General features: G+C 42.6%; 2 protein-coding genes across 2 annotated transcripts; both read right to left on the bottom strand.

Annotated features, from left to right (window-relative positions):
• Positions 1 to 1,272: 1,272 nt before the first annotated feature.
• On the bottom strand, positions 1,273 to 6,676 carry LOC135627914 (vesicle-associated membrane protein 714-like). Its single transcript, XM_065134372.1, has 4 exons — positions 6,349 to 6,676; positions 4,521 to 4,711; positions 3,429 to 3,592; positions 1,273 to 1,628 (listed from the first exon to the last, which is right to left on the bottom strand). The coding sequence occupies exons 1-4, from the start codon at positions 6,563 to 6,565 to the stop codon at positions 1,535 to 1,537; spliced, it is 666 nt and encodes a 221-aa protein (XP_064990444.1). The 5' UTR covers positions 6,566 to 6,676; the 3' UTR covers positions 1,273 to 1,534.
• Positions 6,677 to 8,606: 1,930 nt separating this feature from the next.
• Positions 8,607 to 9,339, bottom strand: LOC135626933 (transcription factor DIVARICATA-like). Its single transcript, XM_065132767.1, has 2 exons — positions 8,948 to 9,339; positions 8,607 to 8,876 (listed from the first exon to the last, which is right to left on the bottom strand). The coding sequence occupies exons 1-2, from the start codon at positions 9,301 to 9,303 to the stop codon at positions 8,657 to 8,659; spliced, it is 576 nt and encodes a 191-aa protein (XP_064988839.1). The 5' UTR covers positions 9,304 to 9,339; the 3' UTR covers positions 8,607 to 8,656.
• Positions 9,340 to 17,880: the final 8,541 nt, after the last annotated feature.

Consider the following 17,880-nt stretch of genomic DNA (forward strand, 5'->3'; position numbering starts at 1 on the left):
CGTCGATCGATCAAAATATATTGCTACAGATTTTTTGAAAGAAAGTTCCTATAACGAAATACAACGTGGATCCGAAGCAGACCTCAAAGAACGAAGAACATCGTTGATCAGAATAAGCGAAACCAGCACGAAACGATAAAAAAATTATCGAGCCCAAAGATAATCATCGTTGTTCAGCATATGAGAGAACAGCGTTAAACGATAAAAAATTATCGAGCCCAAGACGATCATCGTCGCTCAGAATAAGAGAAAACGGCGCGAAACGCGATCAGGAATTATCGAGCCCAAGAAGAACATCGTTGATCAGCAGAACGAAACAATCACGGATAATCGATCCCTAAAGTTTCTCAAATGCAAAATCCCACGAACACAAGAAGCAAACCCCAGGAGTTGAAGATCATCACATAACTCGATCATTCCGTAAGAAAGAAACGGCGCAAGAATCATCGATCCGTAGAAGAAGACATCGGAGGGAACGATCCGTGGAAGAATAGGAGACGGATCGAACCATGAGAGCCGTCTTGAACCTTAGAACGATGCGATACCGGCGAGGAAGCCATACTTCCTCACAAGAACCTTGGGCGGCGAATTGCACGGGAGAGGCATAGGCCAAGAGGTCGAAGCAGGGTTTGGCTCCTCCTGGTCGTCCGCCCTCGAATGCCTTCCGCTTCCCAAACCCACAGTAAAGCAAGATGTCTGTTGTTGCGGTTATTTATAGGAGAGCTAAAGCTAATCTCGACCGTTCACATATGCAGGCTTAATAACACGGTGGTTAGCGTTTGTTGCGATTATTTAAAGGAGAGCTAAAGCAGATCTCTACCGTTCATTTAAGCTAGGTGATGCAAACGAAGGATTTAACGAAAGCATATCTCTACCCTCATTTTAAGGAGAGCTAAAGCGTGTTGCAAGGGCCCACGCTGAGATCTGCAGATATGGGCCGTCGTATTATATTGGAGGAAACATTATTGACTTGGATTCTCATTTTGCCCTTCGCCTTCTTATCAATGACATGTTTAAAATTTCATAGAGGTAAACTATGCCACCAAATTACTTCCCACCCTATTTTGCAAGAGCTTGCGTGCGCTGAGAGAGGGAGAGAGGGAGAATCACCAAATTTGTACATAATGATTTTGTTAGAAATAAATAACAAAAGTTTAATGATCCTTTATTATTTTAAAGAATTATTAATTCTAAATTAATTGTTCTCTTTTCTTTTGTCATTTGAAGTTCTGTACTATCACCAAGCAAACCAAACATGGCAAAGGGCGAAAATTCCCCAAGATATAAAAATTTCACAGCTAGAAATCAAGAAGACGATACAAATTAACTCCATATATAATGCTACCTTAATTACCTTAGAGTCACACCAGAAATCAAGAATCTACAGTGAACAAACCATGCAGTATAGGGAGAGCTCTTATGCAGTCGGCGGAGTCCAGCATTTAGAAATTCTGCATCACGCAGGCTTAATGGAGCTTTCATCGCACAGGCAAGAAAATGCACAAAGCACACCTCAACGAAGTTTAATAACAACTTATCTTGATCTGCATGATGGAAGAGTGATGCCGCCACAGCAGGCTGCTATTATTACGTACAGCAACAGAGCAATTGCAACTGTCAACACAGCTCTGCAGTGCCACCAACGGACAAACAGTTGGTATCATTAGAGTGGAACATTGACCAAGTCTACAAAATTAACCTACAGAAACCCAATGGGCAGCAGCAATAAAATGCTTGTGAATGGAAAACAGTTTAAAGCTTGTAAATACATAATAAGCAAACATATGCTCTGGTCCCATCTCGATTACGTGATCTAGTCATACAGATGTTACCTCTTGATCCGGTCAGCCATCTTCAGAACTTTATGCTAGCAAAACCATAGAGACCAACACCATAAATATTTGGCTATTGGTGGAAGAACAGTCTTGAATTTTGACTTACCATTAATGCAGTACATAAGCCATTACTTGAGGGGCATCAACCCTTACGCAACGAACTAATCCAACACTAGTATATAACACAAATCCATGGACTTGTTAAGGCCTCTAGTACAATGTGCTGGTCAAAAACCAGCACACAGCCCTACTCACAATTTAAACCTAGGCACCACAACTCTCAATTAACAGTTTCCACGGAATATAACTATACTCACAAGACAAGATTATAAGAATGGTGCCATCCAGGAATCCACCACTTGACCAGTCAATCCATCTGACCTTTCACTGCCTCATGAAATAATGTCTCTCTAGAGTATCAAAGTTAATAATATTCAGTATGGATGTACAGAATCATAATGTTAAATCCAAACCCCAATTGCTAGTGTCAAACGACATGATAAAGACCTTAAGCTCTGACTTCGTTTCCTAAAGATGAAAAGAAAACCTGACCAAAATAGTTTCATATGGACATATTTCAGCAACCAAATGTAAAGTATTAACACTTTGTTTCCTAAACACATGAAATTAAACCTGAACAACACAGTTTCATAAGGACATATTTCAACAACCAAAGGAAATTATAAACGCTAGTTTACAAAACTATCATATGACCTTCTATTCTTAATAATCCTGACTGGGCAATGCATCACACCAGCTTTCTAGATTTTAAGTGGTGATTATGTGCATTCAGATTTTGTGAATGGCAAAATCACCACAACCTATATGGAGAAACAGAATCAACTAATCAATACTTCCAGATCATAGATCCACATTTTGAGCCTTCGACTACTCATTCATTTTCAAGAAAAACTCAAATGCTATATGCACAAAGGGCACTGATTCTAAATCATTCAGAAGAAATCTCAAATATACTTTCATTTGCTCACCTTAATTATATCCTAATTATCCAAGGAAACTGCAAACTAAGTCAATATTGTTAATTCTGCATTTTCTTACAAAAGATTTTGAGCAAGATGAAGCTTCAATCAACTTTTACATCTTTGTTCTCTGACACAATTATACGACACAAGTCAGTGAGTCATTTTTAACAAACCTGAGAGACAAAAATGTAGTGAAATTACCAACAGTAACTGTTATGCAACAGTAGCTTTTACACTCCTTCAACTTCTTATGCTGCAGTAACAATAACCATAGGAGAAACGAAAAGAACTCAAATTATTTTCAACAATCAGATCATCTGGATCTATTAATCAGTGAAATTACCAATCACAGGTTGACATCAAGTGAAGGCCTAGTCCGTAATAAAACTGAGAGAAATAGACATTTTTTCAGTTATTTATTTAGTGAAATAAATTCAATTAACACAATTTTATTGGCATCATCACCACCACCAATAAGTTTAGACATATTAACCACACAAGAAACAAAACTTGGTTGTCAGGTTATAAAGTCCTCATAATTGTTAAGAAAAAAATGTAAACGTGTGAAATAGTTCAAGCATAGGGCTCAAATTGAATATTAGACACTTACAAAAGCTTGGCATTTTTCATCCACAGAGCACGCCGGAGTCGCCTAGATTGCTTTCTAAAATGAAAAGCACTGTCTTGCATTGTAGCAGTTTTGTCAACGAGAAGTGAAATACGATCACCTCGGTCCAATATCTTATCAATATTGTCCACCATGATAGTGTGTATCTGCAATTTTTTGAAGTGTCATAAATTTGACTAGCACATATCACAAAAGAGGATCAACTAAAAGTTGAGGATAGTATAAAAATGAGAAATGATTTGTAAGAAAATGGACAAAACTAATGCAAGATAATACAGAATTCCTTAAAAAATAACAGATAAATTCATTATATGTCTACATAAACTAATGTGACATCAAGCCCCAAATCCCTGTACTTACGGCAAGACTATAGTATCTCTTGAGAGCAACTTGATACTATCAAACACCAATGCTTTATAAAATAACAGATGAATTAAATGCCGATAGCAACTTCAACAAAACAAACATAAAGTAAAAAATATGTCAATTACCAATCTCACATCAAATACCATCATACTCACTTTTTCTTGAGTCATACGAAAGAGCTTAGCTGTAGCGAACGAAGTCAATTAAATCATTCTAGTTGAAAGAGCCAGATTTAAACTTTCAATCAATGTTTAACATGAAATATTATGCAACAACCATGCCACTAAGAGAATATGTTCCAAAGCTCATACAATTCCAAAGACAAAATTACAAATGATGGATTCATTGTAGTCATGTTTATTATGCACAGAAATTTTGAATAGGAAGGAAAAACAAAAGGTGAGAGGATAACAAAAGAGCATTAAGGACTTCTTAAAATAAGAATCACAGGATAAAACCCCTTTATGTTTAAGTAATTAACCATTTAAAAATTGAAACTGAGTGTTTTTCTGCAACAGAAAGGGATCACATTACATTTGTTTAGTTATCCATCAACTATCAGCTATCACGTAGTCTTATGTCCGTGCACCTAATAACAAGATTAACATTTTAAAGGGAACATAAATAGCATTAATCATCGGAACAGTAATCGGCCAGCTACCACTTTTTAAGAAAACAATATATTATAAATAAATCTTCAAAACTTGCCTCACTAACTTCACCTCGCACACGGTTAAGTGTGTCTGCACTTGGGTTGCTTGAGAAGAATTCCATCTGCTGATGTAACACTCTGGAGAACTCATCATTCATTGCATAAGCTAGTGCAGAATGGGCAACTCTGCCATAATTCTTCATGAATCTCATGTGAATGTCCTCCAAATATAGAAAAGGAACCCGCCCTACAGAAAAGCAGATGAACACCGTCTAGTCGAAACAAAATCCAGAGATGATAGAACATAAAGGCAGAACATAAATGACAGAGTAACTGAAAATAAATTTTGACACATAAAACACAAAGTTCAACTGCTTTATGTATAAACTATAAACACCCAGAAATCATTGCTAAAATAAACATCTCTAAGTAACTCGTTAAGAAGAAAAGGACAACTGTACTCTCTACCCAGGTCTGATCAAAGTTTCATTAATTTATCCTTCTCACCGTGGAATCTATGGATATGAAGCATGGATACAGACATTGGTAGTAATATGATATGATAAGAATACACCAATATATCAAATCATGAAAAAAAAAATCACGGAGTTAGCAATTGCAAAATTAAATACTTTTATATGACAAAGCTTGGAATTTGTTTGTAGTGTTAGAATGTGTAGTTATATATTATGATAAATAGCAACAAATAACTAGCACGCCTCATGTATTCATTATTAATGGGTTAAGATCTTGGCCAACTTAGATACACTGCTGCTAACAGTGTACGACTACGAATACATACTACTAGAGACAGGACCAGCTGCGCAAAGCAGCCCTCAACAGGGTCCAACAACACCTGAATTTGGCTGACCAAGTCAACATCTTGGACTGCTTGGCTGAGGAATAAGACAGTTACAGGGTCAGGTCCAAACCAAACCATGACAAAAAATGAGAGGAAATAAAGACCAATGGTGAAAAATCAAAAGACAGAGTAGGAAGATTAAACAAAGAACCATTGTCTGACAGAATCTGTGGAATGCAAATGTCAAGTCCAATCTCCCATACAAAATAGCATTGAATTATTTAAAAATCAACACAGCCAGCCCTCAAGCAAAAAGAGAATTCTACCATCAGGAAGGATCAAAAGACCGTCCACCAACAACAGGGCAGTATAATTATTGGGAAAGGAAAAGACCTTTCCTATCCCATTTCAATGTTAAAATGTTTGTATGAAAACTAATCTTATTAACTACAATTTGGGATACACCTTTATGCACTTATTCACATATTTGCAACATGTCCTAATATGTACTGAAAAAAAGTTAAATATAAGAAGGGTTTTCTATTGGCTGCTTCAAAACTTCCAATCATGCACTCAGCCAAACTGCCAAACAACATAAAAAAAACCCATCTAACAAGCTGACGTTACCATAATTTTAGCTAAAATAAATGACTATATATATAAGCATGCCCTAATCCCACTAACATTAAAAACCTAATCTCCTACCCCTCCCCAGTAAGAATAACAAAGAAATTATAAATACCTTAAGCCTGCATGGAGTTATCATGAATCAAATACTACAATAATTTCCTTCTTTCTTCCATTAGTTCTTACAGTTGAATATAACTGCGATATACTCGTTGAGCATCAACCATTCGGTTTCATGATCAGTAATCTAAGGTTATGAACAAAAGAACAAGATTCTTATTACTTGCAATAAAAATAGGACCCAGCAAACAGATTATAACCCTAAATACCCCACACCCCTATATCTCAAACAGAAAGAGATCATCAAGAAACACCAATTTTCTAACCAAGTCTCAAAATCACACAAACATATGGATGATATAAAGGAAATGCGAGAACATGAGCCTTGAACTCACTCCCGAAGGTCTCGTTGGCCATGCACAGGAAGGTGATCCCATCAGACCTGAGGACGTGGAAGATGTATCGATCCTGGGAGAAGCAGAGCCTGGAATCGGAGTCCGGCGGCAGCTTCTCCAGGATACGGCGCGCGAGGGCACCGACGTTGCCGGTCACGGCCGCGAACTCGGCGAGCACCACCGTTCCCCTCGCCACCACCGCGTAGAGGATCGCCATCTCTCTCTCGTCGAGGTCGCCTTGTTAGGATTTTTTGGCAAAGGAAACGCCCTTCTTTAGCCACTGGAGAGTCAACCTCCGATGGCTCGTCGGGGGATAGGCGTTAAAAGTGGGAAGGTCTCTTTTGTGAAAAGATAATTATTACATTATAACCGAGGCGAAAATTCTCCCATTCCATGCTACTACGAATCTTGATGATGATAAGCACACCTCGACACGCATCTCAACACAGCACGGAGCAAAGATGGGTTAATGCTAGCGCGAATCTTGATGATGACAATCACACCTCGACGCCCATCTCAACGCAGCGCGGAGGAAAACTGGGTTCATTCTAGCGCGAATATTGATTATGGTAATAATCACACCTCGACGCGCATCTTAACGCGGCACGGAGGAAAGATGATTCATGCTAGCGCGAATCTTGATGATAATAATCACACCTCGACGCGAATCTCAACGCAGCACGGAGGAAAGATGATTCATGCTAGCGCGAATCCTGATGATGATAATCACGCCTCGACGCCCATCACAACGCAGCACGGACGAAAGGCTTGTTCCGTGATGGTGCGAATCTTGATGGTGGTAATCACACTTCTGTGCCCATCTCAAAGCACGCTGAAGATGGCGTTGGTTAGTAGGGTGGCATGGGATGGTTTATATAATCGTATGAAATTTTTCAAAATACCAAAAATATTTTTTTTAAAAAAATTATCCTATAATAACACACGTAAAAGAGCTTTTTTTTTTTTGTAAAATCCTTCAAAAAAAACTTTTCTTATTCTTACTTCTTTTGTCACTTGAATCCCCCCTATGGAAGGAATATTAAGTGAAAAAATAAAGGTAAAATGGTCTTCAAGAATAGTCAGTCATGTAGAAAATGTTTACATAAATATAATTAAAGTAACTTTATTAAGAGAAGTTCTCCCTCTAAATCCCTTTAATCACCTTCTATGTTGCATTCATTAACTATGATTGGTGCATGGAATCTTTATTGAAGAAAAAAATAATGGAATTTTTTTTTATAGTTTCCAAGTAAAGACTAAGACATACCTTCAAATTTAATAATTTGTGCCATGGAATTTGATAAAGTATTATTCAAGGCAAATTGAGAAAGGATTGCATGTACTAAATTGAGGCTTTGTTGGATAGAAAAAGACTTGGATACAAACATAAGATTAAAATTCCATCTTTTTCAATCTAAATATAAGCTTGAAATTTCTTATAAATATTTTCACGTGTACCTCTCTAAATCTAATATCGAAAATATATGAGCACTTAGAATGTTTTTCCTCTATGTCATACTAATTATATATTTTATAGAATAATAAATATTAAATTATTTATAGAATAAATAAATCTTAAGTACCGAGGGATTGTTTCCATGCTTTGACATCTTTGTCCTTCGACTAACCTTATCTTCCAAATTAATGTGGTCTACAAGATCAATAAAGAGTATTCGACTCTTTATCGAACAAAGAAAATAAAATCGAAATGAATAATGAATAAAACAACTCAAAAAAAATAAATATTCAAGATAAAACGAACAGATAAAGATCTTTTAAGCGATCGATCGAAAAATGTTCGTCGTACGATTGATAAAGAGTATTATTCCCAACATCCCCAATTTGACGTGCCGAGTCAAGCCAACGTGAAGTCCACAGCGAGCAGGGCCCGCACCGATGAGGAACTTCCAGGGGTGACTCGGCATACGAGCACCATCTCGATCTACGGGCGATGACCATGCATGAACCTAAACTAGCCAACGGCGCAATCCTGCACGTGTGCAACACTAGGGCCGACAGTCATCATGCGTCGACTCGCCACCTATGCGCCAAACCGAATCCCTTGGACACGTGCGTGAGCCACCGAGCAGCCAGTTGTAACCAAACGAGAACAGAAACGAAAACCGACCGCTCCAAGTGGAAAGCTCGTCTCTCATCCAAAGCGCAAGGGCGAGACTCGTACACTGCATGTAGATCGTGAGCACCGCCGCCACCGACGGAGGAATACGAACGTCTTTTGCTAATCCACTTGCACGACATACTGTCCGTCATTCATACACGATGAAGAAGAAGCCTGTACAATCTACTTCTATTTCAGGCAAGACATGCTGCTACTTGGAGAAGGACAGGTGATGTCATGGATGCTCTTCCTTTTGGTCTCCCGGCTCTTGCCCGCGTTCTGGCTCTGCCGGATGAAGAACTTCTGCGCGTGGCTGGCGACCTGCGTCGGCGTCCTCGTCTTCACCGCCCACCTCGAGATGTTCCTCCAGTCTCCCTTTCCGTACTTGCTCAGTCCTTCCAAGAACAACCTACACCACAAACCAGTAATGCGGGCTTTAGGTTGAGCCCATTTCCGTGTTCAGCAGGTAGATGTGCTCACCGGTGTTCCTCCTCGGTCCAGGGGACACCGCGCTTACGCTCCTCCCTCCTGGTCCTGGCGGTCTGCTGGTTGCCTTCCGCCCCGCCGTCCGAGCCGTCGAGATCCCCGCCGTCTTCGTACTCGCCCCAGCACTCGGGGAGCTCCACCATCCCCCGCTCGATCATGTCGCAGTCATGGACCAGCGCCTGGTAGCGCTCCCACGCCTCGGCGGCGCTCCGCCCCGGTAGCTGCTCCGCGATGGCTGACCACCGGTCCGGGGTGCCCTCCGAGTACACCACCAGCGCCGTCTCGAAGAGCTTGTCCTCCGCCCGCGTCCACGGCCGCGGGACCCCCGCTAGCTGCTGCCCCGAGAACATGCTCGCCGAGTTGCCCACGTAAGCGAGACGGGACGGAGTCGGTGGGTGTTTGGCGAGCGCTGCAAGCGAATATATAATGAGAGGGTGGTGGTGGTGGGCGAACACGTTTAACATCATGGGCGCGCCGGATAAGTCCACCACTCTGCCGTCGTCGCACACGCGTCTGTTACGTCAATCATAATCGACACGAATCTGAATTCTCGATCGGACGGTCACGATGCGAAAATGTTGACATCGAAAGTACGAGGCGACTACGGTTTGATCCCAAGTCGAATCGAATTGATAGAATAGAAGGTCCGATTTATATGTTCAAAAATTACATATAAATCATTATGACTAATTATCATTCGATCATCAGTTAAAATTAAAATACTAAATGGCGTTAATATCAACTAAAACATTATATAAATATAAGAATACTGGGGTTTCTAAATGGATGTCATCTTTATTTGCCTTGGACGCATGAAGGTGAATGACGCCAACGAGCCAATGTGAGTAGGCGGCTGATGATACGCAACTTTTGTCCCATTAACGTGGTGTCGTTAGATGATGCTGACAAGGATACTTTTTAGAAATATGCTTCAGTGGATTTGGATGTGTTGACTGGGAGTATTTTTTATAGTTTCCATAGTATTCGAATTGTTTGAAGAGAGGAGAAGAAAGTCCAATAAGGATTCGATTATTCTATAAATGTCTTGTTGGCAAGAGAATGTGACATATAGCTCTTATATTTTTCTATGACATATCTATGTAGAGTAAAAGAAAGAAATAATAAGAAAAATATGATGTAGAAAGAATATTTGTGTTTACGATTGACTTAAGAGAAACCCATAATTTAATTTCGCATGAGAAAGAATTTGATATTAAGGATAGTATATCTATCTTGCATTCATTATTTTTAGATTTACATTTAATTATGAAAAGAACACCGATGCCTTGTTAGATATATAACTAATCTTTTAGGAACCTTCCTTTACAGTATCATAAGGTGCTTTTCTCCAGTTCTCCAGAGATATCATCAAGATAGTTTGAAGCAATCCATTTCTATCGCAGTGTTTTCTTCATGTGCTAATTCGACTCTCTTGATTCATGCATTGTCCGGAGAGCAGACATGACGCGATCTAATCAAGTTGGAATATCTTCCTATATATAATCTCCTCTAACCACGTGAGTTTTTTCTACGTGAATAGTTTATGTGGGTTTTTGGTTGTGGTCATCATTTTTTTTTGTCTTAATTATGTAGGTGGATAAGTGCAGAGATGGAAATGCAATCACATTCTCATGCGGATGATTATTCTATGATTGCAAGATTAGTTTATCTACCTGTTGCATGGGCTGCACATAATCATTGGAGGTCAAACTTTGCTGCTGCAACACCCTCAATCCTTCTCCATTACGAGGATAATTATGTGTGCCTCACTTCTCTCCATTAACATCGTTGCCTCTTAATGATCCTGTCGTCATCCTGTCCCTTTCTTTAAGAAAGGATGATTGGCATCGAATCTATAATACTGACGAGAAAGAGTTATCGAGCTCAGAACTGTAGCTAGATTTCTGGCATTGGTCGAACTGATGGATGAATCTCTCGTTGTCGTGGGAAACAACCTTGAGCCGTGTCCTCGGGGCCGACGCGGCTCGGTTCGGGTCCGGACGACGGGGATCTACCTGGGGTATTACTCGAGCCCGCTGAGGTGGTCGGGTGCGACGTCCGATCGGGATGGTGTAGTCGCCTCCTCCGGGCAGGAACTCCTCGCCTGCTCGTTCGGCGGGGACCTTCGGGTTCTCACCTGCACAAAGGTCGGGCCGGGGTGCTCGACCCGACCCCTCCGACGATCAAGTTAGCAGATGTGGAGGGGGTTTCAGATGAAGAAGTGTTTTGTATCTCTCCCTCCCCCCCCCCCCCCCCCCCCCCTCTCTAATGAACGAGAGGATATTTATAGGGAAGCTTATTGTTGTTTGATGTGCCCGCCTGTAGGAGGCAGGCTGGTAGCGTCTGACATGGGCGTTGGCGTGGCGTGAAGAACCGAGCCTGAGTAGGCGTTAATGCGCCTCGGTCGGTGTTTCGATTGGTTTGACTGAGTGCAGTCGCGTCGATCGAGGCGTGAGGCGTCGGCTGACATCAGCCGAGTCTTATCATAATTACTATCCTCATCATATTCCTCCCCGGAAAGAAGCTATGCGTCGGTCGTTGTAACGGGAGTCCGAGACATGGCTTTAGCTTTCAGACGGGCTGGCCGCGAGGGCGCGGTCTGAGGGAGCATGGAGCCGAGGAGCACAACAAAGGCGGGCTGGCCGCGCAGGTGTGTCTCGGGCAGCATAGGGCCGAGGAGCCGAGGAGCTCGACACAGGCGGGCTGGCCACGCAAGTGTGTCTCGGGGAGCATGGAGCCGAGGAGCACGACGTAGGTGGGCTGGCCGCGCAAGTGTGTCTTGGGGAACATGGAGCCGAGGAGCACGACGCAGGCAGGCTGGCCGCGCAGGTGTGTCTCGGGGAGCATGGAGCTGAGGAGCACGACGTAAGCGGGCTGGCTGCGCAAGTGTGCCTCGGGAGCATGGAGCATGGAGCCGAGGAGCATGATACAGGCGGGCTGGCCGCGTAGGTGTGTCTCGGGAGCATGGAGCCGAGGAGCACAACGAAGGCGGGCTGTAGGCGTGTCTCGGGTCATGGGGCCGAGGAGCCAAGGAGCACGACGTAGGCGGGCTGGCCGCGTAGGTGTGTCTCGGGGAGCATGGAGCCGAGGAGCACGACGCAGGCGGGCTGGCCGCGCAGGTGTGTCTCGAGGAGCATACGACCGAGGAGCACAACGCAGGCGGGCAGGCAGCGCAGGTGTGGTCTCGGGCATCATGCGGCCGAGGAGCACGACGCAGGCAGGCCGCACAAGTGTGGTCTCGGGCATCACGCGACCGAGGAGAACGACGCGGGCGGACAGGTCGCGTAGGCGTGGTCTCAGGCAACATGGCCGAGGGGTGTGGCTCGGGTGGTAGGTCGCCCTATGGGGGGCTCGGTAGTCTACGGCCGAGGGATATGGCGAAGGCCGAGGGACACGACTCAGGCGGGCAGGTCACGCTGAGGTGGACTCGGGCCGAGAGGCCGCCCTAAGGGGGGCTCGGCAATCTACGGCCGAGGGATATGACAAAGGTGGGGAGTCACCCTGAGGTGGGCTCGGCAGTCAACGGCCGAGAGAAACAGCTCGGGTCATTGAATATTTGCCAATATCGTTCGGAGGTCGTGGCGGGGTGTTCGTCACAATGGCCTCCGCACGAGGGATGTTCCCCCGAGGCTTCGGTCGGGTGTGACCTCTCGGTCGTGGGCTCATCTGAGTCGCTCGGGTGATCACCCGACATTGCGGCCCTCCTTCTAGCGCCAAAATGTTGTGGGAAACAACCTTGAGCCATGGCCTCGGGGCCGACGTGGCTCGGTTCGGGTCCGGACGATGGGGATCTCCCTGGGGCGTTACTCGAGCCCGCTGAGGTGGTCATGTGTGGCGTCCGATCGGGATGGTGTAGCCGCCTCCTCCGGGCAGGAACTCCTCGCTTGCTCGTCCAGCAGGGACCTTCGGCTTTGCACCTGCACAAAGGTCGGGCCGGGGTGCTTAGCCCGACCCCTCCAACGATCAAGTTAGCAGATGTGGAGGGGGTTTCGGATGAAGAAGTGTTTTGTGTCTCTCCCTCCCCCCCCCCTCTCTGATGAACGAGAGGGTATTTATATGAAGCTTACTGTTGTTTGATGTGCCCGCCTGTAGGAGGCAGGCTGGTAGCGTCTGACATTGGCGTTAGCGTGGCGTGAAGAATCGAGCCTGAGTATGCGTTAATGCGCCTCGGTCGGTGTTCCGGTTCGTTTGACCGAGTACAGTCACGTCGATCGAGGCATGAGGCGTCTGCTGACATCAGTCGAGTCTTATCATAATTACTATCCTCATCACTCATGGTTTTTAAGTGCGTCACTAGAGGATTCTTAGTAATCTATTAGGATGAGGCCTTGAAAGATAGTGACAATATAGTGTTTTTGTGGATGAGCGTGTGGAGGAACATATGCCATATGTACTCTACTATCTTAAAGCGGGCTATATGCAAAAGGATTAGAAGATATATGTGGGTGAAGAATGGGCATATCTGTGTGCCGTTAGACTATGGGCCGAAAAGCCGGCCGTTCTAAATGTGTTTTCACGTTTTTAGGGCCAGAAACCCTTCCTCTTCGTGGGTCGCAAGACCTTGCAGGGATCCCCCGGCCTGCCGAAGGCGACGAGCCCGCGGAAGAAGAAATGGAGGACAAGCCCGACGGTCCGGCGCGCGAAGAGGGGGAGGGCGGAAGGACGGATGGAGAAATTGGAGGGGAAGGGAAAGGAAGGCGGGGACGACGATGTGGTGGAGGTGGCGACGTCGACAAGGAATCCGCGGCAGCATGCATTGGTCCCGAAGCTCTGTACGTCGTCCGTCGAGATGTTTGATTCCTTCTCAGAGTGAATTCAGGTGTCTTCTTCTACTTTTACTTTCTGAGTTCAATTGTTTGGTTAGATATAAGAGTCTTTTACCTTCAGTTACGCATATGCATATGAACCAATATGGGCAAAAAGGAATACCGTAGTCTTAAATAAGCAAAACATAGGCTTAAATGAGGAGTTTGGTCTTAAATGACAGCAACGAAGATATAAATTTCTAATTATTTGGGTTGGAATTTTATATAGATTTTTATTGCTCTTGAGCTTTGTAAAATTTAAAAAATCATATTATTAACAAAATTAGGAGTATTTGAGTCTTTTTTAATATGTTTAAATAAAAAAATTAAGTCTATTTTAATTTCTTCTCTCATCGTAACACTAATATAGTAAATATTAATAGATTCACAAGACAAAATTGTGACCCTGCTAAGTTCAAATTGATGTAAATTTATAGACCACAAGTAATATGACCTAATGATGTCCAGTGAAACGAGAAGGAATGGCCTAACGTTAGAATTAGGAGAACCATTAATAGAATTTTCCTGGTGATCGACTTATGTTCAATCTTTGGTCATGTTGATGCATAATGTAGCACAATATTATCCACCGGAGTACCTCTATATATATGTATATATGTATATATATGTATATATAGCAACCCACCGAGGGAGAGATCGTTGTCTCGACCTAACCTGACATCGATCTCCTTTGTTCAAGCCGTCGTATAGGCAACTCTATGCATTCGGGATCGGACAAGTCATGCTAACACTTCGACCACGGCATAAGGTTTTCCAACATAGGGTAATCGACCAATGAATGCAACAAGTGACGAGGGGGAGATGCGATAAACCGAAGATGAAGGTTAAGGATAAAAATTAAAAAAAAATAAAAAATATTTTATAAAAAAAAAAATAATATAAACTAATTGAGAAAAAAAATAAAAATAAGAGGGGTTTTTTTTATGAGAATTTGCCATGATAAAAAGAATAAGTTTTTAAGTCGAAAGGGACTAAATATTGCCTGAATATATTCTCGTGGGGACCTAAAGACATAAATGTGCAACTACAAAACAAGGCTCAATAAAAGCTCGTTAGCTACCATTCAATCCCTTTCACCCACAGGAATATCCAGCGTTCGACGAAAAATCACGGAGAAATGAATGACAAGAACCCTAAAATATAGAACGAAAAGAAAGAACAAAATTAAGAACATAGAATTCTACCAACCCGCTTCGATCGCACCAAACAGGAGACAAGAACTATGGCCCAGGCCACGCATCCATCAAATTCACGCGAGTTCGGAGGACCACTTCTAGTGATCCAAAACTGGTGCAATCATGCATCCTACGTGCATGAATTTGCACCATCGGTCTTCCCTGTTGCTACTGTGGAGGTCCAGCAGCAGTACGCTTGTGCCTCGGATGCAATGGAACGTATGCACGAGGTGTACATGAGCAGCTTATCCCCATTGTGCATTATTGGTCTTAAATTGTGGCCAACGGTCCCATCTGTCCCCTCTTTCGTGGCTGTATCTGAAGGAACTCCTGCATGTGATTCACATCTTGATTATTTACACGTGGAAAATTATGTCTGGTTAACATATATAAATAAATATATGCAAATCATGCATCCTACGTGCGTGAACTTTCACCTTCGGTCTTCCCTGTAGCCAACGTGGAGAGGCAGTAGCAGTACGCTTAGTGCGTCGGATGCAATGTAACACATATGTATGAGGTGTAGATGAGCAGCTTACCGCCATCGTGCATTATTGTTCTTATATCGCGGACAACGGTCTCATCTGTGTCTTCTTGCGGCTGATGTCTGAAGGAACTTACGCGTGTGATACACATCTTGATTATTTACAAATTGGAAGTATTGAAATGCTATTGATTTGAGTAAAGAATTATGATAATGAGGGGGAAGAAGTGGATGAATAGAAGTTTCATGTGGTGCACATCTTGACCTTAGTTTGTTTCAGGATTATTAAGTTGATCATGTGTGTAGACTATTATTGTTTCTTTGAAGAAAATAAAGTCTCCAAAATGAACAGCTATTCTTCTACATGTGATTCGCTTGATCAAAGTAAATCGATTATACTGTTCATCTGCCAAGCGAACGGATTGAAGTTGTTCGCCTTATCAGACCCGTCAATTACATCTGCATGATTGATACTTTGTCACAGCCGACAAGATGATGTAGGGGTTCTATGATGTGTCACAGCAGTAGGGACGTAATTACGCCAGGCATTCATGTGATAAAGATCTCTTGCATGCGCCTACATCCCCCGTTAAACACCTCAGCTTCCTGTAGTAAGTCTACAGCAAGTCACCTCCAGTCCATCTGCTGCTCGAGTCGTCCACCATTCTTTCTATCGGCACTGAGAATGAAGATTCAATGTGATAATGAGATGCCGTGAGTCGCAATCGAGCTCAGTAGAAGCCGGTGACATCGAACGTTCGTTCACATCTCCGTGTACCGATGTGCGATCTGAGAAGGATCAATGGGTGTGTTACTACTATTCTCGAATTTTGAGCACTTCGATTTATAAGATATTGATTCTTGACAACCATATAAGTTCATAGCATTTCACTTTCAATCATGCGCTCATGGAATCCAGAAGGAATTGCAGCGTCTGTAATTCCTGACGAACATATAAATAAAAAAGAGTTATGACTTGACTTCGGGTCATCTTTTTTATTATTTATTGCTGTTGAAATGATACAAAAAGAGTATTCATGACAATCGGACACGGACAAGGTGAGTGTGACATGAACGAGACGAAGTTAGCAGCAGGTTCCATCTCATCGGTCCTGATCATGAATAATTCAACATGGTGGGTCCAACAAATAATTAAGCCAATAAAGATCCTCGTCTTATTTGTGACTCACCTCAACTATCGTTTGCATGGTGATCATCATATGATGAGAATGGAATCTGACTGCTATAGTATGAACTATGAACTATATAAATATAATAATACAATGCATCCTTCGTTGACGAGAGACATGTGCTTCACGTGTTGCGAATTTCGTCATTCTTTCTTAACAGCTTTATAAATGAATAAAGGGAAGAATAAGACTTTTGTCTCCCCGAGTTGATGTACTTAACACTTTCTCATACGGATTGACTCCATGAATCTGAGCTTTTAAAGTCTTGGAATGAGGAAGAATAAGAATTTGTCTCCCCAAGTCGATGTCCTAAACGCTTTCTCATCCTAATCGACTCCATGAATATGATATGAGGTTCTCTTAATTTCCATATCGGAGATGTCATCTTTTGAGATAACCATGTAGGGTGAGGTAAGTCTTTGGGAGGATACCTTCACTGGTGTGAAGAGATATCATGTGGTTACCATTCACCAAGCTGGTAAAAGCCCCTCCAATTATTGGAGTGCGTGGTGGGTGCCCTGCCACCTTGTTTCTACTTGCCAGTGACCTTCTTTTTCTTCGGTACGTTCCACATGTCTTCTTGTCTTCATCCCTGTGATGGAGCTTCAGATGGGAACACAGCCTTGAGTGAGGATTCTAATTTATCATTTTCTTGACTTGAAGGCTTGCAGGCCAACCTGTCCTTTGGAGACAACTCAGTAAAGCTTTTTGGACATTTAGGCGGCCACCGTTGGTCTGTGCCTTTGCTCTTCTGCCCTAACAGAGCTCGGAGGGAGGGGTGTGGTTGCCCGCCTGCACAGAGTTGCTCAGAAGAGCTGATGCTGATGTGCCAAGGATAATTGGGGAATGCTGAGGGAAGATTTGATTGCAACCAAATAGACCTTCATCAGCCCATCAAAACATTCACATGATATTGCCACCATAACCAGTGATGATTATGACCTGCATGTCATCACCAATTCATTTACAGATCTACAGAACATCAAAATAATGTTTCGTCCTACCTGCTCGGATTTCATGAATATTTTTGGATTCCTCGAAGGTTATGGAATCTTAGTATGAAAAGATTTCAAAACAAATTATAATTAAGATTTGATCATTCTATAAATATCTCATATATTTTTAAAATTTATTAAAAAATTAGAAAATGCTTTGAATATTCTTACATTTTGAAAGAAAAATCAGGAGAAATTCTTCCAATTTTTACGAGAAGAATGTATACCCAAAGTTGTGTCTTAGTATAATGCTATAT

The sequence above is a fragment of the Musa acuminata genome, chromosome BXJ2-11, assembly GCF_036884655.1.
Source record: "Musa acuminata AAA Group cultivar baxijiao chromosome BXJ2-11, Cavendish_Baxijiao_AAA, whole genome shotgun sequence".
NCBI classification, from domain to species: domain Eukaryota; kingdom Viridiplantae; phylum Streptophyta; class Magnoliopsida; order Zingiberales; family Musaceae; genus Musa; species Musa acuminata.

Bases quoted from the DNA above. Each gene is read 5' to 3' on its own strand.
- LOC135627914 (XM_065134372.1), bottom strand. From the start codon at position 6,565: ATGGCGATCCTCTACGCGGTGGTGGCGAGGGGAACGGTGGTGCTCGCC. The intron at 3,593-4,520 runs GCAAGTTTTGAA...AAAAAATTGCAG, and splicing joins TGCGAGGTGAAGTTAGTGAG to ATACACACTATCATGGTGGA. The intron at 1,629-3,428 runs GTAAGTGTCTAA...GTGGCACTGCAG, and splicing joins ATGAAAAATGCCAAGCTTTT to AGCTGTGTTGACAGTTGCAA.
- LOC135626933 (XM_065132767.1), bottom strand. From the start codon at position 9,303: ATGTTCTCGGGGCAGCAGCTAGCGGGGGTCCCGCGGCCGTGGACGCGG. The intron at 8,877-8,947 runs GTGAGCACATCT...TTTGTGGTGTAG, and splicing joins TGGACCGAGGAGGAACACCG to GTTGTTCTTGGAAGGACTGA.